The sequence below is a fragment of the Eptesicus fuscus genome, chromosome 1 (genome assembly GCF_027574615.1).
Source record: "Eptesicus fuscus isolate TK198812 chromosome 1, DD_ASM_mEF_20220401, whole genome shotgun sequence".
NCBI classification, from domain to species: Eukaryota; Metazoa; Chordata; class Mammalia; order Chiroptera; family Vespertilionidae; genus Eptesicus; species Eptesicus fuscus.
Window position 1 is genome coordinate 1,622,170 of NC_072473.1, and position 27,831 is coordinate 1,650,000.

The 27,831-nt window shown below is 54.3% G+C and overlaps 1 protein-coding gene across 2 annotated transcripts in view; it reads right to left on the reverse strand.

The window, feature by feature from the left end:
* The window catches only part of NLGN4X (neuroligin 4 X-linked), a 115,266-nt gene extending 91,570 nt beyond the window's left edge, over positions 1-23,696 (reverse strand). For both annotated transcript variants that reach the window (XM_054715386.1, XM_054715385.1), the window contains exon 1: positions 23,243-23,696. In XM_054715386.1, the coding sequence (XP_054571361.1) occupies positions 23,243-23,696 (454 nt within the window). The remainder of the gene's footprint in view (positions 1-23,242) is intronic.
* Positions 23,697-27,831: the final 4,135 nt, after the last annotated feature.

A 27,831-nucleotide genomic window follows, 5' to 3' on the forward strand; every position in this document is an offset into this window, starting at 1 on the left:
TGCTGGGGATCGAGCCCGCAACCCGGGCCTGTGCCCTTGACCGGGAATCGAACCCCGACCTCCTGGTTCACAGGCCGACCCTCCATCCACTGAGCCTCGCCGCTTAGGGCTCAGATGTGTGTTTCTTAAATATACTGGGCAGCCCCGGCCGGTGTGGCTCAGTGGATAGAGCGTCGGCCTTGCGGACGGAAGGGTCCCGGGTTCGATTCCGGTCAAGGGCACGTGCCCGGGTTGTGGGCTGAATTCACCCCAGGAGGGGGCCGTTAAGGAGGCAGCCGGTCCATCGATGTGTCTCTCTCGCATCCGTGTTTCTCTCGCCCTCCCTCCCACGCTCTCTAAAAATCGATGGGGAAAAATATCCTCGGGTGAGGGTTAAAAAAAATCCTAAATAATGAAAGCGTAATCTGCTAAGGGTCCTACCCATGAGTTGAGCATTCGGTGGACGGCTTGACCAGCCGCTATGACGTGCATTGGCCACCAGGGGGCAGACGCTCCAACCGGTAGGTTAGCTCGCTGCTGGGGTCCGGCCGATCGGGACTGAGGGAGACGGGCCGGACACGCCCTGGAGCCCTCCCGCGGTCCCTCCCAGGCCTTCCGGCTCCCATAGGCCTCGGTCGAGACTGGGCGAGATGACCCTGATCGGCCCCGATCACCGGCCATTCCAAGGGACCCCACCGGTGCACAAATCCGTACACCGTGCCTCTAGTAATAAAATAAAATAACAAAACAGAGAGAGCCCTAACCGGTGTGGCTCAGTGGATAGAGCGTCGGCCTGTGGACGGAAGGGTCCCGGGTTCGATTCCGGTCAAGGGCATGATCCTTGGTTGCGGGCACATCCCCAGTCGGGGGCGTGCAGGAGGCAGTGATCGATGTTTCTCTCTCATCATCGATGTTTCTGACTCTCTCTCTCTCCCTTCCTCTCTGTAAAAAAAAATCAATAAAATATATTTTAAAAAATACTCTTTATTTAAAAAAAATAAATTAATTAAAAAAAATTAAAAAATAGAAAGAACCCTAAACGGTGTGGCTCAGTGGACAGAGTGTTGGCCTGCGGACTGAAGGGTCCCGGGTTCGATTCCGGTCAAGGGCTTGGACCTTGGTGGCGGGCACATCCCCAGTGGGGGGCGTGCAGGAGGCAGCTGATGGATGTTTCTCTCTCATCGATGTTTCTAGCTTTCTATCCCTCTCTCTTCCTCTCTGTAAAAAATCAATAAAATATATTAAAAAAAATAAAAAATAAAAAAATAAAGAAATTTAAAATAGAAAAAAAAAAATGTCAGGAGGCTCCAATTTCCTGAAACGTCCACAGAAGAGTTCTGTCTACGGGCGACCTTGTTCGGCAAGATGTGTAGACACATCTGTTCACGGAAAGGGCCGGCCCGTGTGGGTTAGAGAGGACAACGGGGAAGGAAAATCATCATCGAGTCGTCTGAAAGCGCTGGGATCCAACGTCCACGTCACGTGGCCTCTCGTCGGCAGGTTCACCTCGAACGTGTCACGCTCAGCAGGAACCTCTCGCAGGGGCCTCCTTGCAGAAGGAACAGGACGGGACGGGGTGTCTCCGGGGCCACGTCGCGTGTAGGGAGGATGCTGTTGGTATGCAGTCCTGCACCCCACGGCTCCTGGTGCCCGGGGCCGGTCAGGGACCACCTGGGGGACGCGTGGACAGCCGCGTGCCGTGATGCCGGGGAGGGGGGGGGTCCAGGATGCTAACGCGCCGAGTGTCTCTGGCTGTTGGGTTGTCCAAATCCCACGGGCAGCGGGCAAGGACGCGGGGACAGGAGGGTGTCGTGGGAGCACAGAAACCAGCAAGGAAGCATTTCAGGACCACGTGTGGGTCCCAGCAGAGTTCACATCACAGAGAGAGAGAGAATCATGGACCAGCTGCCTCCTGCACGCCCCCCACTGGGGATGGGGCCCACAACCCAGGTTGAATTTCCTTGACCGGGAATCGAACCCGGGACCCTTCAATCCACAGGCTGATGTCCTATCCACTGAGCCACACCGGCTAGGAGTAATGTTTTTAATTTGAATATATATATATATTTTTTTATTATTGATTTCAGAGAGGAAGGGAGAGTGAGAGAGAGAGAGAAACATCCATGATGAGAGAGAATCACGGACCGGCTGCCTCCTGCACGCCCCCTACTGGGGATCGAGCTTACAACCAAGGTTGAATTTCCTTGACCGGGAATCGAACCCAGGACCCTTCAATCCACAGGCTGATGTCCTATCCACTGAGCCAAACCGGCTAGGAGTAATGTTTTTAATTGAAATATGTGTGTGTGTGTGTATATATATATATATATATATATATAAAATTTTTTTTATTGATTTCAAAGAGCAAGGGAGAGGGAGAGAGAGAGAGAAACATCCATGAAGAGAGAGAATCACGGATCGGCTGCCTCCTGCACGCCCCCCACTGGGGATGGAGCCCACAACCCAGGTTGAATTTCCTTGACCGGGAATCGAACCCGGGACCCTTCAATCCACAGGCTGGTGTCCTAACCACTGAGCCACACCGGCTAGGAGTAATGTTTTTAATTTGAATATATATATATGTTTTTTTATTATTGATTTCAGAGAGAAAGGGAGAGGGAGAGAGAGAGAGAAATATCCATGATGAGAGAGAACCATGGATCGGCTGCCTCCTGCACGCCCCCTACTGGGGATGGAGCCCGCAACCCGGGCATGTGTCCTTGACCGGGAATCGAACCCGGGACCCTTCAGTCCGCAGGCTGATGTCCTATCCACTGAGCCAAACCGGCTAGGAGTAATGTTTTTAATTTAAATATGTATATATATGCATTTTATTGATGTCAGAGAGGAAGGAAGAAGGAGAAAGAGAAACATCCATGATGACAGAGAATCACGGATCAGCTGCCTCCTGCACGCCCTCTACTGGGGATGGAGCCCACAACCCGGGCATGTGCCCTTGACCAGAATCGAACCCGGGACCCTTCAGTCTGCAGACCGATGCTCTATCCACTGAGCCACACCGGCCAGGGCCACATGTAAGTATGATTCTAAAAATTGCATTCGAGCAGGATTTACCCAGGAAACCTCTTAAATACCTTAGGAGCCATCCTACGCATAGACGGTAACTTCTTGGCGACTTGGTTTTGCTCAGCGTGAAGGTGCATATGGTGCATTTTGGTAATTTGTTAAATTTTGTTTAAAATTCAAAAAAAAAAAAAAAAAAAAGACACACAGAAAGAACCATGGATGGACTTTTTCCTAGTCCCACGGATACACACGGAGTGGCCAGATGATGATGATCTCTGAACGCATAACCATCTGGTCGCTCCGTGTCTGTCCTATAGAATAAAAGGCTCATATGCAAATGGTCCCCTCGACCGGGAGTTCGACCAGCAGGCAGGCCGGCCAACTGCCCATGTCCCCTCCCCCGGGCCAGGCTGGCCGGACCCCACCCGTGCATGGATTCATGCACCGGGCCTCTAACATATAAAAAAAAAATAGTCCATAAAAGCTAAAGATAAAGGCATTCTCCTCAGGATGAAAATCCAGGCAAATAGGGGAATGTTGAATTGGGTCACATTTTTGCTCTCCGAACGAAACTGGGATTGATAAGACATGATTAAATCGTGACGGTGAGCTATCAAATATTCATGGGGTATGATGATCTCGGGAAAGACGAATCCAGGGATGGTATCGGTTAGCGGGTTGATTAAAATTGTATGTAATTTCGAGATATTAAAAAAAGGTCGAGATACGTTATGAGTTTCATTTTGCCTCATCAACAAGGATATGAAGACGGCTTATAAATGTACCCTAATTTCATTCCTATTGGGGGGGCACATTTTGAATTTAGGATTGAAGGTAACAAAAACGGGGCAAGATTCCCACACCCAACGTTATGAATGTTGCCAAGATAAATATCAAAGAGGGTATAAGTCAATGGACAGCTAAATTGTGTTGGATGGTCATTGTCAATTCTTGTGAAATTGTCAGTCCTTCTGAAATTGTTCACAGATCCACTATTATTTTTGCAGGAATCCCCCCAAAATCTCAGTGCCTTCCTGCAAATGGACACATTCCAGAAGTGGCTAAGGTCCTACACAATTTCTGCAAGATTATGCTTATATAACCTATGCTTTGGGTTGCTATCCTATAGAATAAAACCCTAATAGGCTGAGTGTCCGGTCGACCGGTCGGCCGTTCAACCAATCGAAGCGCCGTATGCTAATGATATGCTAAGGCCGCTCAACCGCTCGCTATGACGTGCACTGACCACCAGGGGGCAGACGCTCCGACCGGTAGGTGAGCTTGCTGCTGGGGTCCGGCCAATCGGGACTGAGCGAGACGGGCCGGACACGCCCTGGAGCCCTCCCGCGGTCCCTCCCCGGCTGGCCCACCTCCCGCGTCCCTCCCCGGCCCCGATCGTGCACCGGTGGGGTCCCTCGGCCTGGCCTGCGCCCTCTCGCCATCCGGGACCCCTCGGGGGATGTCGGAGAGCCGGTTTCGGCCCGATTCCCGCAGGCCAGGCCGAGGGACCCCACGGGTGCACGAATCCACACACTGGGTCTCTAGTTGTTTAATGGTTGAGTTTAAATTTCATTGCCTCTCAATTTCTTGTTAATATCAAGATAAAAAGTTGTGGGTGACTGGGAAAAAATCATTGATGACTTTCTAAATGCCTTACAAGTTTCTATATAAACAATCATGTCGACCAGCCAGTGTGGCTCAGTGGTTGAGGGTCAACCTAGGAACCAGGAGGTCAGGGTTCGATTCCCGGTCAAGGGCACACGCCCGGGTTGTGGGCTCGATCCCCAGGAGGGGGCGTGCAGGAGGCGGCCGATCGATGATTCTCTCTCATCATGGATGTTTCTTTCTCCCTCTCTCTCTCTATCTCTCTCTATCTCTCCCTCTCCGTTCCTCTCTCTCTAAATCCATAAAAATATATAAAAAGAAAGGAAGAATGGACCATACATAAATATATTTTAAATATAACTTTATTGATGTCAGAGAGGTAGGGAGATGGAGAGAGAGAGAGAGAGAAACATCCATGATGAGAGGGAATCATGGATCGGCTGCCTCCTGCACGCCCCCGACTGGGGATGGAGCCTGCAACCCGGGCATGTGCCCTTGACCGGGAATCGAACCCGGGACCCTTCAGTCCGCAGGCCGATGCTCTGTCCGCTGAAACAAACGAGCTAGGGCGTAAGTCTACTTTTAATTGATTTATGTGGCTTCACCCAAAATGTTTACATCAGAGGGAACGAAATCCTGCTTCAGGGCTGAGACCTCTAAGGGGGAAAAAAATAAATCTCATTGATGTATTACACCTGTTAGGCTAAGGGTTTCCTGTAGAAGAAAATCTCACTGAATATCAACACCTGCGTCTGACCGTGCACTGTTCTAGAACATTCTCCATCCTCTCGGCCGGGCGTCTCGAGGGAGGAAAACGCACTGTGTTCTCATGTCTCCGTGAATAGGAACTGTCACTGCTCCGCCCGGGTCTCTGTGACTGTCAACATGTCACTGCGTGAAGGACACGGGGACGCCCACGACGAACACGCCGTCTGACACGAGACAGACACGTCCCCTCCCGGTGCAATGAAGGCCCTTGGCGGGTGACACGCCCCAGACGGCGGTGGGTGTGTGCAGCCGCGCGTGAACAGTTACCCACAGGGACCCAGCGAGAATCCAGAAGAGATTTTCTTTCACGATCGGCTAGAGGCTCGGTAACACGAATCCGTGCACGGGTGGGGTCCCTCGTCCTGGCTGGCGGGATCGGGCCGAAACCGGGTCTCCGACACCCCCAGAGGGGTCCTGGAGTGAAAGAGGGTGCAGGCCAGGCCGAGGGACCCCACCGGTGCACGATCGGGGCCGGGGAGGGACCGCGGGAGGGCTCCAGGGCGTGTCCGGCCTGTCTCGCTCAGTCCCAATCAGCCGGACCCCAGCAGCAAGCTGACCTACCAGTCAGAGTGTCTGCCCCCTGGTGGTCAGTGCACGTCATAGCGACTGGTCAATCAGTCAACTGTCTGCCCCCAGTGGTCAGTGCATGTCATAGCAAGCAATTTAGCAGCCTTAGCATATCATTAGCATATGACGCTGTGATTGGTTGACTGGCTGACTGGACAACCGGACACTTAGCATATTAGGCTTTTATATAGATAGATGACATCGATCGAGACACCAGTGAGTCCTGGTTACCCAAGTGGTGATGATACCTCAACGTCACTCCAGGCAAAGAATTTTCCAGAGCGTTTTCTGAACAAGCCCCCTCAATTCCTTTCTGTTGCTGCTCCTTCTTTTTTTAATTTTTTTAAATGTTTTAAATATGTTTAAATTGATTCTTAGAGAAAGAAGAAGGGAGCTAGAGAAACATCCATGAGGAGAGAGAATCCTGGATCGGCCGCCTCCTGCACGCCCCACACTGGGGATGGAGCCTGCAACCCGGGCATGTGCCCTTGACCGGGAATTGAACCCGGGACCTCCTGGTTCCTAGGTCGATGCTCAACCACTGAGCCACACCAGCCGGGCATTTTTTTATTATTTATCTTTATTGGAGAAAGCATTGTCCACCACTAAACACCTTCACTCCACATCCACCCTCCTGGGCCTTCATCACCCTATTCTCTGTGTCCATCCTATGCATATCCTATATAATACACGCCTAATATGCTAAGTGTCCGACCGTTTGTTCGACCGGTCGACCGGTCGCTATGACGCGCACTGACCACCAGGGGGCAGACGTTCCGACCGGTAGATTAGCTTGCTGCTGGGGTCCGGCCGATCGGGACTGAGCGAGACGGGCCGGACACGCCCTGGAGCCCTCCCGCGGTCCCTCCCCGGCCTCTAAAATATTCCCTCTAATTAATTTCCTTTCGATGTGCACGGATCCGTCAGCATATACATTCCCAACTTATCCCGCCCACCACCCTCCCACGCTCCCCCCCGCCTTCCCTCTGAGATTCCACACTCTGTTCTATGCCTCCGCGTCTCTGGATCTGTTTTGACCGTGGCTTTATTCTGTTCTTTAGACTCCACATCTGAGCGGGATCTGACGGGCGTATGTCCTCAGGACACCTCTGATAAGGGGCTGGTTTCCGAACTCTATAGCGACCTCCCCCGCCTCCTTTTTTCCTGGATCAAACTATGCACCTTTCCTGACGCCACTAGAAAAATGGAGGAATTCTTGCAGAGATAAAAAAAAAAAAAAAAGAAAAGAAAAGAAAAGAAGAAAAGAAAAGAAAAGAAAAAAAGAAGAAAGAAAAGAAAAGAAAAGAAAAGAAAAGAAAAGAAAAGAAAAGAAAAGAAAAGAAAAGAAAAGGAAAGGAAAGAAAATGCAGGTGTGTTTGCCCGGCCGGCATGGCTCAGTGGTTGAGCATCAACTTATGAACCAGGAGGTCCCGGGTTCGATTCCCGGTCAAGGGCACATGCCCAGGGTTGTGGGCTCGATCCCCAGTCGGGGGCGTGCAGGAGGCAGCCGGTCCATGATGCTCTCTCATCACGGATGTTTCTCTCTCTCTCTCTCTCTCTCTCCCTTCCTATCTTTAAAAAATAATCATAATACAAAACACATATATTTTTTAAAAACATACAAAATACCTCGGATCCCAATGATAATTTCGGTATCACAGGTGAACGCCACACAGGTCAAAAGAAGTCCTAACGAAATACAAACAAACAAACAAAAAAAAAAAAGCCAGAATAACAGACACAGAATAAATTCAAGTTAAATAGGAAAATGACACACAATTAGGGTCAGAGTAGAAATCTGTGACACAGGCTAATTGCGAAAGCCGGGGTACCGAAGAGCTGAATCACGTCAGCACGCGCGGGCAAGGCGGATCAAGCAAAATGGCGGAATAACGAAACGAGCTGGACATCACGTTCAATCGCCCCCCCCCTCCCCCAGATAACATGAACATAGAAAACCATGTGGTAACGAGAAAGAGGGCCGATATTTCCATCTAAATTCCAGCGAGTACATTTTGAGCGAAAAACGAATAAAAATGAGAACAAAAATAAACATCCTATCGAATAAAAGGCTAATATGCAAATCGACCGAACGACAGAATGACCGGTCGCTATGACACGCACGGACCACCGGGGGGCGGACGCTCGATGCAGGAGCCCCCTCCCTGGAGGTCAGTGCCCTCCCACAGGGCGAACGCGGCTCAGCCAGTGGCTAGGATGTCCGCCTGCAGGGGAGGGGGCCTAAGCCGGCAGTCGGACATCCCCCGAGGGGTCCCGGCCTGCGAGAGGGTGCAGGCCGGGCTGAGTTTAAATAAATGGCCTAAAAGAGCATCAAAAGCATAAAAGAGTCATACGATGTCGACCACGTAAGAACGCGCCGGGCACCATCCTTTTCGGGCATTTTTTTGCTGATCGTGCGAATTGACGTTTTTTTGCTCGGAGAAAGATGAAAATTGGAGAAAGGAGGCCAGGGTCGTTTTTTGTAAGGTTCGCGAACCTGGATAGCAAAGGCCGACGAGGACGAGTGACGGTCAGAAAACCACACGGAGAAACCAAACCGTATTCAAACGGAAACCTAAACTTGAAAAAAAAACAAATTCCCCTTTTGAACGTCCATGTCGGCACGCTAAGTGGAATATTGACAAATCACGACGAGAGTCCTGGCAATTTTCTGCCAAGTTCCCATGGTGATCGAATTGTGTTTTTCCCCCCCAAAAAAATGCCCTAGTAGGCAGAAACCGGTGTGGCTCAGTGGATAGAGCGTCGGCCTGCGGACGGAAGGGTCCCGGGTTCGATTCCGGTCAAGGGCATGGACCTGGGTTGCGGGCACGTCCCCAGTGGGGGGCGTGCAGGAGGCAGCTGATGATGTTTCTCTCTCATCGATGTTTCTAACTCTCTATGTCTCTCCCTTCCTCTCTGTAAAAAAATCAATAAAATAGCCGAAACCGGTTTGGCTCAGTGGATGGAGCGTCGGTCTGCGGACCGAAAGGTCCCGGGTTCGATTCCGGTCAGGGCATGTACATTGGTTGTGGGCACATCCCAGGTGGGGGGTGTGCAGGAGGCAGCTGGTCGATGTTTCTCTCTCATCGATGTTTCTGACTCTCTATCCCTCTCCCTTCCTCTCTGTAAAAAAATCAATAAAATATATATTTTTTTAAATGCCCTAATAGGGGGGAAAAAAAAAAGCCCATTATATTATTAAACCAACTGAATTGAAAAAAAAAAAGAAAAAATTCATATCATCGGCCCTTGAATTGCCAAAAATTATTTGGACCACACTCCATGCCTACTTGTGATTTTTTTTGCTTTTAAATTCAAAAACGTAGAAAACTGGAAATGAAAGGTAATTTAATCTTCTCTGATGACGACCATTGGCCAAAAATCTCTAGGCATTTCATTTATTAAAGAGTGTTAGACATTTAATTCTATAAAATTCACGACAGGGATGTCACTTTCATCCGATACAGCTCAATCTGGCATGGGATGTCCTGGGTCCATACAAGGAAACGGGGGTTTATCTGTAATACCGTCAGCAACAGCCCAGCCGAGTTGTCTCCGGGGTCAGTCACCGACGGGAAGCCACGAAAACCCTAGACGAGGCCACGGGCAGCGAAACCTCAGACGTCGCTTGTAGCAAAGCGTTCACGGATACGCCTCCTCGGGCAAAGGCACCGGAGGAGAAGATAAAGAGATGGGACTGGATCACAGGAAGCGAAACCACCGGGAAAACAACATCTTTTCATTTGCCGGGATGTGCGAGTCCTCCCTCCTTCCCTAACCGGACCCTGGCGGACCCCGCACACGCCATCGGCCAAGGACACGACGTGACGCTGTTCGCCTCCTGTATTGAGTCCGTGCCGAGTCCGCCAGCAGGGACTTCTGTTTTTCATTTATTTATTTTTAAAGGTTACTCTATCCTGTACCGGCTGCACCCGGCCACGCGTTGCTGTGGCTCGGCCTGTGGCTGCAGGAGACCAGAGAATCGCTGGACACGTAATAATCTGGCCACTCAGTGTGTATATCCCGGTGGGATCGGGCCTGAACGGGCGGTCGGACATCCCTCTCACGATCCAGGACTGCTGGCTTCCCAACTGCCCTCCCCTGCAGGCCTGGTCACCCCCAACTGCCCTCCCCTGCAGGCCTGATCTCCCCCAACTGCCCTCCCTGGCAGGCCTGGTCCCCCCCAACTGCCCTCCCCGGCAGGCCTGGTCCCTCCCAACTGCCCTCCCCTGCAGGCCTGGTCCCTCCCAACTGCCCTCCCCTGCAGGCCTGGTCCCTCCCAACTGCCCTCCGCTGCAGGCCTGCTCACCCCCAAACTGCCCTCCCCTGCAGGCCTGGTCCCCCCCCCAACTGCCCTCCCCTACAGGCCTGGTCCCCCCAACTGCCCTCCCCTGCAGGCCTGGTCCCCCCCCAACTGCCCTCCCCTACAGGCCTGGTCACCCCAACTGCCCTCCCCTGCAGGCCTGGTCCCCCCCCAACTGCCCTCCCCTGCAGGCCCGGTAACTCCTAACTGCCCTCCCCTGCAGGCCTGGTCACCCCAACTGCCCTCCCCTGCAGGCCTGGTCCCCCACCAACTGCCCTCCCCTGCAGGCCTGGTCCCTCCCAACTGCCCTCCCCTGCTGACCTGGTCACTCCTAACTGCCCTTCCCTGCTGGCCTGGTCCCTCCCAACTGCCCTCCCCTGCAGGCCTGGTCCCTCCCAACTGCCCTCCCCTGCAGGCCTGGGTCCCTCCCAACTGCCCTCCCCTGCAGGCCTGGTCCCCCCCCACTGCCCTCCCCTGCAGGCCTGGTCACCCACAACTGCCCTCCCCTGCAGGCCTGGTCCCTCCCAACTGCACTCCCCTGCTGGCCTGGTCCCCGTAACTGCCCTCCCCTGCTGGCCTGGTCGCCCACAACTGCCCTCCCCTGCAGGCCTGGTCTCCCCCAACTGCCCTCCCTTGCAGGCCTGGTTACCCCCAACTGCCCTCCCCTGCTGGCCTGTTCACCCCTAACTGCCCTCCCCTGCAGGCCTGGTCTCCCCCAACTGCCCTCCCCTGCTGGCCTGGGTCCCTCCCAACTGCCCTCCCCTGCAGGCCTGGACCCTCCCAACTGCCCTCCCTTGCAGGCCTGGTCCCTCCCAACTGCCCTCCCCTGCAGGCCTGGTCCCTCTGAACTGCCCTCCCCTGCAGGCCTGGTCTCTCCCAACTGCCCTCCCTTGCAGGCCTGGTCCCTCCCAACTGCCCTCCCTTGCAGGCCTGATCCCTCCCAACTGCCCTCCCCTGCAGGCCTGGTCCCTCCCAACTGCCCTCCCCTGCAGGCCTGGTCCCTACCCAACTGCCCTCTCCTGCAGGCCTGGTTGCCCCCAACAGCCTTCCCCTGCACGCCTGGTCCCCCCCAACTGCCCTCCCCTGCAGGCCTGGTCCCTCCCAAATGCCCTCCCCTGCAGCCTTGGTCACCCCCAACTGCCCTCCCTGCAGGCCTGGTCCCCCCAAACTGCTCTCCCCTGCAGGCCTGGTCACCCCTAACTGCCCTCCCCTGCTGGCCTGCGTCCCCCCCCAACTGCCCTACCTTGCAGGCCTGGTCCCCCACAACAGCCCTCCCCTGCTGGCCTGGTCACCCCTAACTGCCCTCCCTGCAGGCCTGGTCAACCCCAACTGCCCTCCCCTGCTGGCCTGGTCCCTCCCCAACTGCCCTCCCCTGCAGGCCTAGTCCCCCCCAACTGCCCTCCTCTGCTGGCCCGGTCACCCCTAACTGCTCTCCCTGCAGGCCTGGTCACCCCCAACTGCCCTCCCCTGCTGGCCTGGTCCCTCCCCAACTGCCCTCCCCTGCAGGCCTGGTCCCTCCCAACTGCCCTCCCCTGCTGGCCTGGTCGCCCCCAACTGCCCTCCCCTGCAGGCCTGGTCCCTCCCAACTGCCCTCCCCTGCAGGCCTGGTCCCCCACAACTGTCCTCCCTTCCAGGCCTGGTCCCCCCGAACTGCCCTCCTCTGCTGGCCTGGTCCCACCCAACTGTCCTCCCCTACAGACCTGGTCCCTCCCAACTGCCCTCCCCTGCTGGCCCGGTCCCACCCAACTGCCCTCCCCTGCAGGCCGGGTCCCACCCAACTGCCCTCCCCTGCAGGCCTGGTCCCCCCCAACTGCCCTCCTCTGCTGGCCCTGTCACCACTAACTGCCCTCCCCTGCAGGCCTGGTCCCTCCCAACTGCCCTCCCCTGCAGGCCTGGTCCCCCCCAACTGCCCTCCTCTGCTGGCCTGGTCCCACCCAACAGCCCTCCCCTGCAGGCCTGGTCCCTCCCAACTGCCCTCCCCCTGCAGGCCTGGTCCCTCCCAACTGCCCTCCCCTGCAGGCCTGGTCCCTCCCAACTGCCCTCCCCTGCTGGCCCGGTCCCACCCAACTGCCCTCCCATGCAGGCCGGGTCCCACCCAACTGCCCTCCCCTGCAGGCCTGGTCCCCCCCAAACCACTGTTGACAAAGGCAGTAACCCTGGGCTAGCGGTTTCGTGTAGCGTGTGTTGCTTTTCCGTCCAACAGATGGCGCTGTTCTCCCAAAAAAAGCATGTTTTTACCTGTGACAGGTGTGACATCCATATAACAGTAGGTATAAGGTATACACAAGCGCGCGCGCATTCGGATGCCACGTTGTGTCAAAATCTCAAAGCAATCGGTGAGCAACGTTCGGAGATTTAAGATTTTGAACAAACGAACATTCACGTTTTTATTTATATGGATAATAAAAGCCTGATAGGCTAAGTGTCTGGCCGTCCGTTCAACCAATCAAAGCGGAATATGCTAATGATATGCTAAAGCCGCTCAACTGCTCGCTATGATGTGCACTGACCACCAGGGGGCAGACAGTCGACCGGTCGACCAGTCGCTATGACGTGCACTGACCACCAGGGGGCAGACGCTCCGACCGGTAGGTGAGCTTGCTGCTGGGATCCGGCCGATCGGGACTGAGCGGGACGGGCCGGACACGCCCTGGAGCCCTCCCGCGGTCCCTCCCCGGCCGGCCAACCTCCCGCGTCCCTCCCCGGCCCCGATCGTGCACCGGTGGGGTCCCTCGGCCTGGCCTGCGCCCTCTCGCCATCCGGGACCCCTCGGGGGATGTCGGAGAGCCGGTTTCAGCCCGATCCTGCAGGCTAGGCCAAGGGACCCCACTGGTGCATGAATTTGTGCACCGAGCCTCTAGTTTTAATATATTTTTATTGATTCCAGAGAGGAATGGAGAGGGACACGGAAACATCCACGATGAGAGAGAATCATGGATCGGGCTGCCTCCTGCACGCCCCCATCCTGGGGATCAAATCCGCAACCCGGGCATGTGCCCTTGACTGGAATCAAACCCGGGACCCTTCGGTCTGCAGGCCGACGCTCCATCCACTGAGCCACACCAGACAGGGCCGCTTAAGCTTTTATATACACGGAGCGGCCAGATGATGATGATGATCTCTGAACGCATAATCATCCGGCCACTCCGTGTCTGTCCTATAGAATAAAAGGCTAATATGCAAATGGTCCCCTCGACCGGGAGTTCGACCAGCAGGCAGGCCGGCCGACCGCCCATGTCCCCTCCCCCTGGCCAGGCTGGCCGGACCCCACCCATGCACGAATTCATGCACCGGGCCTCTAATATATTTATATATATATACACACACTGAGTGGCCAGGTTATTATGCGTCCAGAGATCATCATCATCTGGCCACTCCGTGTATATAGATGTTTCTAACTCTCTCTTCCTCTCCCTGAAATAAAAATATATATATTAAAAAAAATAAAACAACCACAACAAAAACCCACAAACTCAGCTGCTGGGGAGATTAATTCCGTCCCGCAGGCCCCTGATAAATCACGCGAGCCGCGTCTCCCCGGCGCTCCCGTGGGCCCCCGCGACAAGGACGTTAATTGCGCATGAAAAATATATTAAAACGGTAAATCATCTCTGTTTTCGAGGCGGAAGGCCACAAATCAAATGCCCTCTCTCTCTCTCTTGTCGCGGTCTGGCCAGAGGCCCCGGGAGCAGACGCACGAGATTGCAGCCGGCCGGCATCCATCAACGCCGGTCGGCTCGGTTTCTGGATCTGATTAAAGGACGTTGCAGAATGGATCGCGGACGCCGCGTTCCTGCCACACGGACTCATTCCGTTCCCAGGGGACACGCTACTCCTGTCCCCCAAACTCCTTATAATATTCTTTTTAAAAATATATTTTAATTTGATTTTTTTTTACAGAGAGGAAGGGAGAGGGAGAGAGAGTCAGAAACATCGATGATGAGAGAGAAACATCGATCAGCCGCCTCCTGCACGCCCCCCACTGGGGATGTGCCCGCAACCAAGGTACATGCCCTTGACCGGGAATCGAACCCGGGACCCTTCAGTCCGCAGGCCGGCGCTCTATCCACTGAGCCACACTGGCCAGGGCATATACTATTCTGATAGGGGGATATTTTTGCTCCAATTTTACACGAAATGGCCCTCCTATGTCTTGTGGGCGTTTTGTTTTGTTTTATTTGGTGGTTGTTTCATTTTTCCTCGGGATATCTCGTAGCAGAGAGGACGAAAATCGCGGGGGGGGATCGTCCGTCACGTCCTGAGGGCGATGGCGACAACGTGATTTATCCTCGGTGCCACAGCAAATAGATTTGTATTTTTTTTTTTTTTCCCTACGAAGGGTGGACGATGGATCTTCTCGCGATCGATGTAGCTATGGCGACGCCCTAACGGTATCGCTAGACCATGCGACTACAGACAGCAATAATTTTTTTTGTGTGTGTGTGTGTGTGGCCGTTACTCCTCATCGGAGGGTATTATTTCTCCACTGGACGCCCGCGGCGTGGCATTCGTGCAAGAATAGGCCTTCTGTTCCCCTGGCTTCCCTCCTGGCCGCCCGGGAGCCGCCAACTCCTCGCTCCCGGCCGGAGCACGCTCCTGGATCTCCCTCCGCGCCCCCCACCCCCTCATAGCAGGCGTCCCGCCCGCCGGGCCGCTTCGTGCCTTCATATGCAAATGAGGCCGCCATCTTTGTCGGGTTCATTTGCATGCTCGCTCCTGATTGGCTGGGAGGGGGGGGCGTCGCGGAGGTACGGCCCATTTACATGCCTGTCTGCTACCAGGTAAGAGTGCTTTTCTGAGAGAGAGCGGGAAAGAGGGGGGAGGGGAGAGGGAGAAAGAGAAGCATCGATGGGACAGAAACACGTCGATGGGTTGCCTCCTGCACTCACCCCAACAGGGACCGGGGATCGAACCTGTAAAACCAGGAACGGGTCCCCGTGACCGGGAATTGAACCCAAGACCCTTCAGTGTGTGGGACAATGCTCTAACCACTGAGCTACACCAGCCAGGGCTAGGCCGATGGTTTTTTTAAATTACATTTTTATTGGCTTCAGAGACGGGGGGAAAGGGAGACAGAGAGAGAGAGAGAAACACTGATGGGAGAGAGAGAGAGACACGTTGGTTGGTTGCCTCCCACACGTGGCCCAAGCGGGGATGGAGAGTGAACCCTCAACCTAGGGACATGCCCTTGACCAGGAATCGAACCCGTGACGCTTCAGTGTGTGGGATGACGCTCTAACCACTGAGACCACAGGCCAGGGAATGAGTCAAAAAAATTTTCAGCCCTAGCCGGCTTGGCTCAGTAGATAGAGCATCAGCCTGCGGACTGACAGGTCCCGGGTTCGATTCTGGTCAAGGGCATGTACCTGGGTTGCGGGCTCGATGCCCAGTAGGGGGCGTGCAGGAGGCAGCCGATCAATGATTCTCTCTCATCATGAATGTTTCTCTCTCTCTCCCTCCTTCTCCCTTCCTCTATGAAATCAATCAATATACACGGAGTGGCCAGATGATGATGATCTCTGAACGCATAATCATCTGGCCACTCCGTGTCTGTCCTATAGAATAAAAGGCTAATATGCAAATGGTCCCCTCGACCAGGGGTTCGACCAGCAGGCAGGCCGGCCAACCGCCCATGTCCCCATCCCCTGGCCAGGCTGGCCGGACCCCACCCGTGCACGGATTCATGCACCGGGCCTCTAATATATATATATACACTGAGTGGCCAGGTTATTATGCATTCAGAGATCATCATCATCTGGCCACTCAGTGTGTATTTTAAAAAAAGACTCTGAGCTTAAAAACTTAAAAAGATGGGGTACAGCCTGGGTGGCATGGCTCAGGGGTTCAGAGTCAACCTAGGAACCAGGAGGTCAGCCGATCCATGATTCTCTGTCTCCATTGATGTTTCTCTCTCCCTCCCCACCCCATCTCTCTCTCTCTGTTTTTCTCTCTCTCCCTCCATTTCTGAAATCAATAAAATTATACACGGAGTGGCCAGATGATGATGATCTCTGAACGCATAATAACCTGGCCACTCAGTATATATATATTAGAGGCCCGGTGCATGAATCCGTGCATGGGTGGGGTCCGGCCAGCCTGGCCAGGGGGAGGGGACGTGGGCGGTTGGCCGGCCTGCCTGCTGGTCGAACTCCCGGTCGAGGGGACCATTTGCATATTAGCCTTTTATTCTATAGGATCGACACGGAGTGGCCAGACTATTGTGCGTTCAGAGATCACCATCATCCGGCCCCTCCGTGTATTTAAAAAGGAAAATCGCATCCACGCTCCCTCCTCTGAAGGCTCTTGCCAATGAGAGGCCGAACCTGACCCCACGCGTCTCCCGTGGTCAGAGACGCCGTGGGGGCCGCGGGCCTGTCTGCAGAATAAATCGAATTAACACCCTCTGGACGAGGACACGGGCCACGGAGGGCACGTCATCCCATCCCAGGCAGCTTTCCCCCCCCCCCCCCCGTCATTAATCTCCCCATGCAAATCAGGCCTTGTCGTCCGCCCGCTCAGAAATGCTCCTTCTTGGGGGTGACGGCGAGAACCCTGCCAGGCAGGATAAATGAGCTCATTCCTGCAAACTGTCCACCACCCTGCCCCGGGCTCAGGCCGGAGGTCCAGACACGCCGACGGCCTCCCGTTCACCGTGTCCATGGGGATCGGCTGCCTCTCGCTTGCCATGAGCTCTTGGAGGATTTGCACCCCACGGATCCACCCCCTGAATCGAACCCGGGACCTTTCCAGTCCGTGGGCTGGGGCTCTATGCATTGTGCCACACCAGCCAGGGGGGAGCCAGACGGACTTTGTTGAATGCATTTGTGTGGGGTGTTTTTTTTGTTGTTTTGTTTTGTTCTGTTTTTTTTTCAAATTCCCGGGCGATGAAAAGGACCATGGGATTTGGTACGAATGGAATGGAATGGAATGGGGTGTTTTCTGATTTCTGGCCGGTTGCCCCGGTGTGCTGAAGAAGAAGAAAAATATGCATTCCGCCGAAACCGGTGTGGCTCAGTGGATAGAGCGTCGGCCTGCGGACCGAAGGGTCCCGGGTTCGATTCCGGTCAAGGGCATGTACCTTGGTTGAGGGCACGTCCCCAGTGGGGGGCGTGCAGGAGGCAGCTGATCGATGTTTCTCTCTCATCGATGTTTCTAACTCTCTATCCCTCTCTCTTCCTCTCTGTAAAAAAATCAATAAAATATATTTTTTAAAAAAAGAAAAACAAAAGAAAAATATGCATTCGAATTTCGTGGGACGGCGTGCCACGGATGAATCCTCTCGTGTCGAAATCATGGACCGACGCCGAGACCTACCCAGGGGGAACCGTGTGCATGTGAACGGACACCATCCGCGCTCCATCCCTGGGTCTGGGCCACGGATTTATCTCTCCCTCCGCCCCCCCCCCCCACTTCTGCACGCCATGTCCTGGTCCGTGGAGAACGCAGTAAGGATGGGGGGGCTTGGTGTCAGGGAACGTAGAGTCACGTCCTCTCGGCCGGAGGGAGTGTGTGTCCGTCTCGCAGATTCATCGCGAGCTTGGAGGATTCTATCTCAGAGGTCGACGTATGGTTTCAGATTTTCCTCCACGTTTTTCCCATAAAACCCAAAAGCATTCCTTGAATTCTTGGCCAGCAAGGGGCTTATATATGTACGAGAGGCCCGGTGCACAAAATCTGTGCACTTGTGTGTGTGTGTGTGTGGGGGGGGTGTCCGTCAGCCTGGCCTGCACCCTCTCGCATTCTGGGAGCCCCCGGGGAATGTCCGACGGATGGCTTAGGCCCGCGGCATAGGTCAGTCGGACATCCTTGGTGCTCCCACCGTGACCGCTGCACTCGCCAGCCGTGAGCCCAGCTTCTGGCTGAGCGGCCCTCCCCCTGTGGGGGCGCACTGACCACCAGGGGGCAGCTCCTGCATTGAGCGTCTGCCCCCTGGTGGTCAGTGCACGTCATAGCGACCGGTCGTTCCGTCGTTCGGTCAATTTGCATATTGGCCTTTTATGATATAGGATATATAATTTTTTCATTCGTTTCCGAGAGGAAGGGAGAGGGAGAGAGAGAGAGAGAGAGAGAAACAATTCATGATGGGAGAGAGAATCACGGATCGGCTGCCTCCTGCACGCCCCCGACTGGGGATGGAGCCCACAACCCGGGCGTGAGCCCTTGACCGGGAATCGAACCCTGGCCTCCTGGTTCATAGGTCGATGCTCAACCACTGAGCCACGCCAGGCAGGCAAAATTTCTCTTTTTTAGAAAAAGTTATTTTTCTAAGTTATCCAAACAGGTATAATCCATATTAACCAAATAGTAGTCTTTTGAATTATATAAAAATTGGCCAGGTTATGATGATCTCTGAACGCATAATACTCTAGCCACTCAGTGTATGTATGTGTGTGTGTGTGTGTGTGTGTGTGTGTGTGTGTGTGTGTGTATTTGAGGCCCGGTGCATGAATTCCGTGCATGGGTGGGGTCCGGCCAGCCTGGCCAGGGGGAGGGGACATGGGTGGTTGGCCGGCCTGCCTGCCGGTCAAACTCCCGGTCGAGGGGACCATTTGCATATTAGCCTTTTATTCTATAGGATAGACACGGAGCGGCCCGATGATTATGCATTCAGAGATCGTCATCCTCTGAACACTCCGTGTATATAATTACATAACATGTGTAAAGCAATGCAAGTATATATTAATTACATATAAAACACAGATAAGCCCTAACCCCTCTCTCTAATAAGATCGTTACGCTGCGTGCAAATTGGGGGAACTCTTTCCAGGCCTGTCGCCAGAAACCCTCCCCGGTTCAGCCGTGTTCACGAAACACCAAATTATGTTCAGTGAATGCTTGTCGGGGAGATATGCATTTAATAACCTCTCATCATGGTCTGCACTTAAAAACGACATTTGCGTGTCACACATCCGGCCACCGGCAGGCGAAAATGGGGACCCTGTAGTATTTTTCACGCCCGTCGGATGCCGATGTTTATGCTTAAAACGCCTGATGTTTACGCTTAAAACGTAACTTAGCTACATATCAGCCCCTCACCCGTGTGTGTGTGGGCCCTACCTGCCTCCAATTGGATTATTGGCGGCGAGACGGGGAGAGAAAGGAAAATTAATTTCCGCTTAATCTCACGTAAGGAGGGCAATGTGACTGCCTTTGTATGTTCCAGGGCACCGGTCCAAAAAACACATTTCAATGTGTGTTGATTAATTTCTGCAGCTCACACAGGAGGCCAAACGCATCTCCTTGACAACTCGGGCTGAGAGCGACAGAGCTGGGGAAATGGAGCGGAGAGGGAGGAAGGATTTGCTCTTTTTTTTTTTAAGAAAAAAATTAATTATTGATTTCAGAGAGGAAGGGAGAGGGAGAGAGAGAGAGACACACATGCAAGATGAGAGAGAATCATCGATCGGCTGCCTCCTGCACGCCCCCGACTGGGGATCGAACCCACAACCCGGGCATGTGCCCTTGACTGGGAATCGAACCGTGACCTCCTGGTTCCTAGGTCGACGCTCCACCGCTGAGCCACACCGGCCGGACAAGTCTTTCCTTCTTTCAAAAGTGCTATTCCCTCTCAATTCCCTTTGGATGTCGGAGAGCCGGTTTCGGCCCGATCCCACAGGCCAGGCCGAGGGACCCCACGGGTGCACGAATCCATGCACCGAGCCTCTAGTGTCATATAAATAATACGCATTCGTGATGAGCCGGACTCAAAGACACACTCGATGGACGAATGGACGCACTCAACGCTAGCTGAAATGTTCGGCCATCTGGTCTACCATTCATTCCGTCCCACCCACATCCCCTAACACAAGGGTTATGGCTGCAGGGTGGGCACGGGTCTACAAACTCCGTACGTACGCACGCCTGCCTCACAGCTCCCCACACACCTTCCCTTCGCACACAGGCACGCTGAGGAGTGTACCAGCCCAGGGAATTGATCACAACCGCTCCACGGGGAAGGAGACGAGCTGGCGTTGGAACCCAGGTGGGCAAGTTTATTCGAAGCTGAGCAAGAGGAGAAAAACCACGTTTATACTTGAGTGGCCAGATGATGATGATCTCTGAACGCATAATAACCTGGCCACTCAGTGTGTGTGTGTGTGTGTGTGTGTGTGTGTGTGTGTGTGTATAAAATATATATATTAGAGGCCCGGTGCATGAATTCGTGCATGGGTGGGGTCCGGCCAGCCTGGCCAGGGGGAGGGGACGTGGGCGGTTGGCCGGCCTGCCTGCTGGTCAAACTCCCGGTCGAGGGGACCATTTGCATATTAGCCTTTTATTCTATAGGATAGACACTGAGTGGCCTGATGATGATGCGTTCAGAGATCATCCTCATCTGGCCGCTCCGTGTATTTTTTATTGATTTCAGAGAGGAAGGGAGAGGGAGGGGGAGACAGAAACATCCATGACGAGAGAGAATCATGGACCGGCTGCCTCCTGCACGCCCCCGACTGGGGATGGAGCCCACAACCCGGGCCTGTGCCCTTGACCGGGAATCGAACCCGTGACCTCCTGGTTCCTAGGTCGACGTTCAACCACTGAGCCACACCAGCCAGGCCCCGATGCTTATGGTGAAAAACAGGCTTGATTCCTTTGTGAACAGCCAGTAATTAAATATCGAAACCTCCCCATCGATTCTCACGCCGGCGAAGCATTAAAAACAAACAAGCAAAAAAAAACAAAAAAAAAAACAACTCCTGACCCAACGGACGGTGATGCGCGTGGTGTGTGCAAACGTACACACTCCAGCAGCTCCCGCCTCTCCCCCGGGGAATAAAAAAATTCCAACGTTGACATCACGGAAGGAGATCAATGCTACCTTTTCAGCCCCTCGGACACGCCCGGCGCCCTCGTCCAGACCCGGTGAGCGATCATTGGCGAGGGTGCCCCCAGAATAAAAGAAATAAAAAGGGTAAACGGATCTGGGTGTATTCCTTTCACATATTTTTTTTTTATATATATATTCGCAAATCCCTATTCAATGCCCCTGGACCGTGAAATGAATGGCCTAATGGGTGATGGTTTCAGCGAGCGCCATGGCGCGGCGACGACTCTGTCATCACGGAAACGATGGGATTTTTCTCCCCGGGTGGTCGGATGCGGCCCAGCCTCCCCAATCGGGCGGTTGTTTCTGTCTGAAAGGCAAGCATTGTTCACGAGGTTAAAGGCCCGCCCGGGAGGAGTCTCCGAGCATGAGGAACGGCTTCTCAAAGCCACTTTCATCCTTTATCCTGGGCGGTATCTGTTCCACCCCCCTGGATGGCTTTTCTTTGTAAGAAATATACTTTTATCAATTTCAGCGAGAGGAAGGGAGAGGGAGGGAGGGAGGGAGAGAGAGGGGGAGAAAAACATCCATGAGGAGAGAGAATCATGCATCGGCCGCCTCCTGCATGCCACGGACCGGGGATCGAGCCCGCAACCCGGGCCTGTGCCCTTTGACCGGGAATCGAACCCGGGATCCCCTGATTCCTAGGTCGATGCTCAACCCCTGAGCCATGCCAGCCGGGCTGTACCCCATCTTTTTATTTTTATTTTTTTAAAGCTCATTATCTATATATATAAAAGCCTAAGCAACTGGCTGACTGTCTAGTAGCTATGACGCACACTGACCACCAGGGGGCAGGCGCTCAACACACAGGCATGGAAACCGGGAACAGATGGATGAATTACAGAGGGGAAGGGGAGGGGGAAAGAGATTAACCAAAGGTCTTATATGCATATTTGACGCCCGGTGCATGGATTCGTGTACCGGTGAGTCCCTCGGCCTGGACCGCGGGGAATGGGCCGAAATCGGCTCTCCGACATCCCCCGAGGGGTCCCAGATTGCGAGAGGGCGCAGGCCAGGCCGAGGGACCCCACTGGTGCACGAATCCATGCACTGGGCCTCTAGTTTTTAAAATATATATTTCTATTGATTCCAGAGAGGAAGGGAGAGGGAGAGAGAGAGATGGAAACCTCATAACGGACTCGATCCCCAGTGGGGGGCGTGCAGGAGGCAGCCGGTCCGTGATTCTCTCTCCTCGTGGATGTTTCTCTGTCTCTCTCTCTCCCCTCTCCCTTCCTCTCTTTTAAAAAAAAATCAATAAAAGCATTTTTTTTTTAAACAAATCTCCGTAGACAGGAGACAGACAAGTGTTACCAGCTTTGGATTCAATTCCGAAATGGAACGTGGCCGTTCCTACAGATTTATTTTATTTTTTTCCACGGCGCGTTACTCAAAACGCAATGAATGGCCCGTTTCCCGCAGGCAAACACAGAATGTAATCACGGAGCCACAACCATTGGAGGACGCCCCACCCGCCGTCTGATCGCGGTGCGTGTTGGAGGGAAAGGGAACCCCAGTTTTCTGTTAACAACATGAACCCCCTCCCCCCCCCCCGCTGCGTCCCCCAACAATGAAGTCCAACCTTTTTATTTAAAAAAAAAAAAAAAAAAACACATCCCTTGCTGGTGTATTCCCACACTCCGTCCTTCCGCTCCACACTCAACACGTCAACCGGACGGAGACCCGTCGACTCGCCGACATACGAACGCCCGTGGGAACGGTCCTTACGATTCCCAGCTCACCCGCGTGAGCGTGGCAACGACCGCGCATTCCGTCACCTGGCGTCGATTCCGTGATTTTCGGGGGGGCCGGCGGACCCCTCTGCGGAGGAGCCCGCTGTGGGCCCCCGAGGAATCGCTCTTATACTCACGTTGTTTCAACACCTGCCCGTCGACGCCCCAGCGCGGCTAGAAGGGCTGGGTATAAAAATGGTATAAAATTGGTGAAGCCATTCATTCCGGCACGGACCGCCCGTCCGTACGAGCCAAGGGGACACAGCGCAACCCAGGATAGACGTGACCACATTTCGAAAACACGGGAGACGACGCTACACGGGTCGCAGAGCGTCGATCCGTGACGGAGGCCCCCCCCCCCCCCGCGGGGGCACACGGGAGGGGAGGGGGCGGGCGGGCGGGCGCGGCCGCGGCCGTGAGCGTCCACCGAGCACTTACCGTCCTCCGTGGGCACGTAGATGTTGAGGTACAGGCAGTCCTCACTCTGGTCCTGCACGTAGGTCATGAGCGTGTCCAGGTTGGCCGTGAACCATACGGGAAGCATGTCGTGCAGCAGCGACCGCTCGTCCAGGTGCTGGGGGCAGACGGCGGCAAACTGCGTGGCGTTCCGCACCCCGGTCCACGACGAGGGGGGCTCGGGGGGCTGGAACCGCCGCTCCCCGGTCGGCGGCGAGGCGTAGGGCACCCCCAGGTACTGCTCCACGGGACCCAGGATCTCACTGGGCAGCGGCGTCCGCAGGCCACGGATCTTGCCGTAGTTGGTGCTGACCACGGGGTACGGGGCCTGGCCCTCGGCGGGCGCGACGCGGAGGGCGAGCGCCGTGACCCACAGGTAGACGCCGGAGCTGACCATGGCGAGGGGGACCCATGCCAGTCCTCGGGGTCTCGACATGATTCAGGGCCACATCCGTCTGGGAGACGCGGCCCCGAGCGACACACAGAGCCGGTCGGAGCCGGTTGGAGCCGGTCGGAGCCAGCCCGCAGCGGGGAGGCGGCGGGGGGGGGGGAGCCAGGCAGGCGACGGCCCGGGAGAAGCGATGGGCTCGACGGGACGGCTCGTAGCAAGGTCATAGACAGAGGTCACGGTCAAGGGCAGAGCCAGCCGTGCCCCGGGCAGCCATGGTCGAGAGAGCAGGCTTCTCGTGATCCTGAAATCCGATGATACCAACAAGGACGCGGCTCCAAGGAGGCAAGTCCATCCAACAGCGGCCGACGAGGACGATCCGTTAGGATAAATCCGGGGCCCAGCGGTCAGCCTGGCGGGAAGAGAAAGAGGATGAGGATAATGAGGCCGAGAACGGAGCCACCTGGACCCCGAACGCCTCCGAGCAGCCTGGGAGCCCGCCACGCCGTCCCGTAGAATGCTGGTTTTCGTTTAAATATATTTAACTAGAGGCCCGGTGCACGAAACTCATGCACTTGGGGAGGGGGGTGTCCCCTCAGCCTGGATTGCGAGAGGGCGCAGGCCAGGCCGAGGGACCCCACCGGTGCACGATCAGGGCCGGGGAGGGACGCGGGAGGTTGGCCAGCCGGGGAGGGACCGCGGGAGGGCTCCAGGGCGTGTCCGGCCCGTCTCGCTCAGTCCCGATCGGCCGGACCCCAGCAGGAAGCTGACCTACTGGTCGGAGCGTCTGCCCCCTGGTGGTCAGTGCACAACATAGCGACTGGTTGACCAGTTGAATCTCTGCCCCCTGGTGGTCAGTGCACATCATAGCGAGCGGTTGAGCGGCCTTAGCATATCATTAGCATATGACGCTCTGATTGGTTGAACGGCCGACCAGACAACCGGGCACTTAGCATATTAGGCTTTTATTATATAGGATTGATTTCACAGAAGAAAGGAAAAGGAGAGAGAGAGAGAGAAGCATCCACGATGAGAGCGAATTCATGGGTCGGCCGCCTCCTGCACGCCCCCACCTGGGGATCGAGCCCACAACCCGGGCGTGGGCCCTGGCAGGGAATCGAACCCTGACCTCCTGGTTCCTGGGCGGACGGACGCTCAACCACGGAGCGGACGGGTGCATTTGCACAGCGATGACTCCGTGGAGTACCACGGGGAAGTCAGGATGTTCATGGGCATCCGACCACCTCAAACAAAACGCCTCCCTTTTGGGGAACGCTCCATCTAAGTCTTGGTTGAATGGACGATCAAATCCCCAAATTAAAACACAGGCATGGCTCAGTGGTTGAGCGTCGACCTAGGAACCAGGAGGTCACGGGTTCGATTCCCGGTCAAGGGCACAAACCCGGGTTGTGGGCTCCATCCCCAGTCGGGGGCGTGCAGGAGGCAGCCGGTCCATGATTCTCTCTCATCATGGATGTTCCTCTGTCTCTCTCTCTCCCTCTTCCTTCCTCTCTGAAATCAATTAAAATATATATATTTTTTTAAAAAAAAAAACAAACAGCCCTAGCCAGCGTGGCTCAGTGGATAGAGCGTCGGCCTGCGGACTCAAGGGTCCCGGGTTCGATTCCCAGTCAAGGGAATGTACCTTGGCTGCGGGCACATCCCCAGTGGGGGGCGTGCAGGAGGCAGCTGATGGATGTTTCTCTCTCCTCGATGTTTCTAACTCTCTATCCCTCTCCCTTCCTCTCTGTAAAAAAAAAAAAAAATCAATAAAAATATATTTTAAAAATAAATAAAAAAATAAAAACCTTACGAGCCCCAGCTGGTGTGGCTCAGTGGGTAGAGCGTCGGCCTGCGGACTGAAGGGTCCCGGGTTCGATTCCCGGTCAAGGGCACGTGCCCAGGTTGCAGGCTCCATCCCCAGTAGGGGGCATGCAGGAGGCAGCCGGTCCATGATTCTCCCTCATCACCGATGTTTCTCTCTCTCTCTCTCACTCCCACTCCCTTCCTCTCTGAAATCAATAAAAATATATATATATTTTGAAGAAATCAAACACCTCTTGCTTTTCTTAAACATAAAAGGTGCCGCCCCCCCGCCCCAAAGGAAAAAAAACACAGATTCACGCGTTGAAGGATGACGAAGCCATGGTGGATGAACATACGCTTCACGGCCCACAGGAAGCGAGCTATCAGCGGTTGAAATGTGTACACAATTCGGAGTGAGGGGGACACAGCCCACACGTGTGGGGCGGTTAGCGTGTCCCAGTTACACACAAGCACACGGAAAGGTTGAATTTTTTTTTTGTTTGTTTCTCTGTAATAATCAGAAGCCACAGATGTTTTCTTTCTGCCAGGAATGCTTTTCCTGGGCCGGCGGTCGGCAAACTCATGCGTCCACGGAGCCACACATCCACAGGACGACGATTGGAATTTCTTTGGAGAGCCACGTTTTTTAAACGTAAATTTCTCCGAACGCCACGTCTTCAACACGGACGCGCCCGGGCCGGGGTGTTTTGTGGAAGAGCCACCCTCCAGGGCCCAGAGAGCCGCCTGTGGCTCGCGGGCCGCGGTTTGCCGGCCACGGCCCTGGGCCATCCGCAGGCCTCCCATTAAGAGCTGTTCATTCTTCTCCACGCAATGAAACCCAATGAAGCCCAATTAAACCCAATTAGACCCAATTAGACCCTCGGCCCGGATGGTGGGAACTGCCCTGGTTTAATGATCGGAACGTCCTTCTGTCCATGTCCCTTCCCTTCAGCGGGCCCAGCCCGACGGGGTCACCGAGAGGTCACGCACGCACATGTGCATAGAACCTTCTTCTCAAATCGTGGCCCGGCCAGGAGGACGGGTGCCGTTTGGAGACCGAGTTCCTCGTGCAACGTCCACGAAACCCCAGGCCGAATGCGTGCAAGACACGATCAACAGACCCCGGATGGCGTGGCTCAGGGGTTGAGCGTCGACCTGTGAACCAGGAGGTCAGGGTTCGATTCCCGGTCAAGGGCACAGGCCCGGGTTGTGGGCTCCATCCCCAGTCGGGGGCGTGCAGGAGGCAGCCGGTCCATGATTCTCTCTCATCACGGATGTTTCTATCGCTCTCGCTCCCTCTCCCTTCCTCTCTGAAGTCAATAATATATATATTTTAAAAATAAATAAATAAACATATATTTTTAAAAAACAACAAATAGGAAACAATTTGCCTTTGATGAATGAGGTGATTGGGAATACAGGATGGACTGATGGCTGCCCAGCCTGCTTGCTTCAAAGTGTATCAGCAAATTAATGTTAGTGTCTCTCTCTCTCTCTCTCTTCTCTTTTTCTCTCTCTCTCTATTTCAATCTCTCTTAATCTCTAATCAGTTCAGATAAAGTCATATACACTGAGTGGCCAGATGATGATGATCTCTGAACGAATAATCATCTGGCCAGATTGTTATGCATTCAGGGGATCATCATAACCTGGCCATTCAGTGTCGACTTAACGAGTTCCCTCATCTAGGATAAAAGCGAACGCCTCAAAAATAAGTTATTTCAGACCCGGCCGGCGTGGCTCAGTGGTTGAGCGTTGACCTAGGAACTAGGAAGTCACAGTTGGTTCGATTCCCAGTCAAGGGCGCAGGCCCGGGTTGCGGAATCGATCCCCAGTCGGGGGCGTGCAGGAGGCAGCCGACCCATGATTCTGTCCTCATGGATGTTTCTATCTCTCTCTCCCTCTCACTTCCTCTCTGAAATCAATAAAAATATATTTTTTTTAAAAAGGAAGTGGTTCTGAGAGGGGTATTCGGCCCTTTTTAAGGGGCTACTGCATTTGCTAGAAAGAACACATCAGATGATAAAGGAATAAAACAATGCTCAACCTGAACCCTTTTTTAAATATATATATATATATATATATATATATATATATGGAAAGATTGTGTTTCCATTTATGCATGCAACCATCCATCCATCCATCCATTTATGCATCCATCCATCCATCCATCCATCCATTTATGCATCCATCCATCCATCCATCCATCCATCCATCCATCCATCCATTTATTTATCCATCCATCCATTCATCCATCCATCCATCCATCCATCCATCCATCCATCCATCCATCCATCCATCCATCCATTCATCCATCCATCCATCCATTTATGCATGCATTTATTGGTTTCAGAGAGGAAGGGAAAGAGAGAAAGAA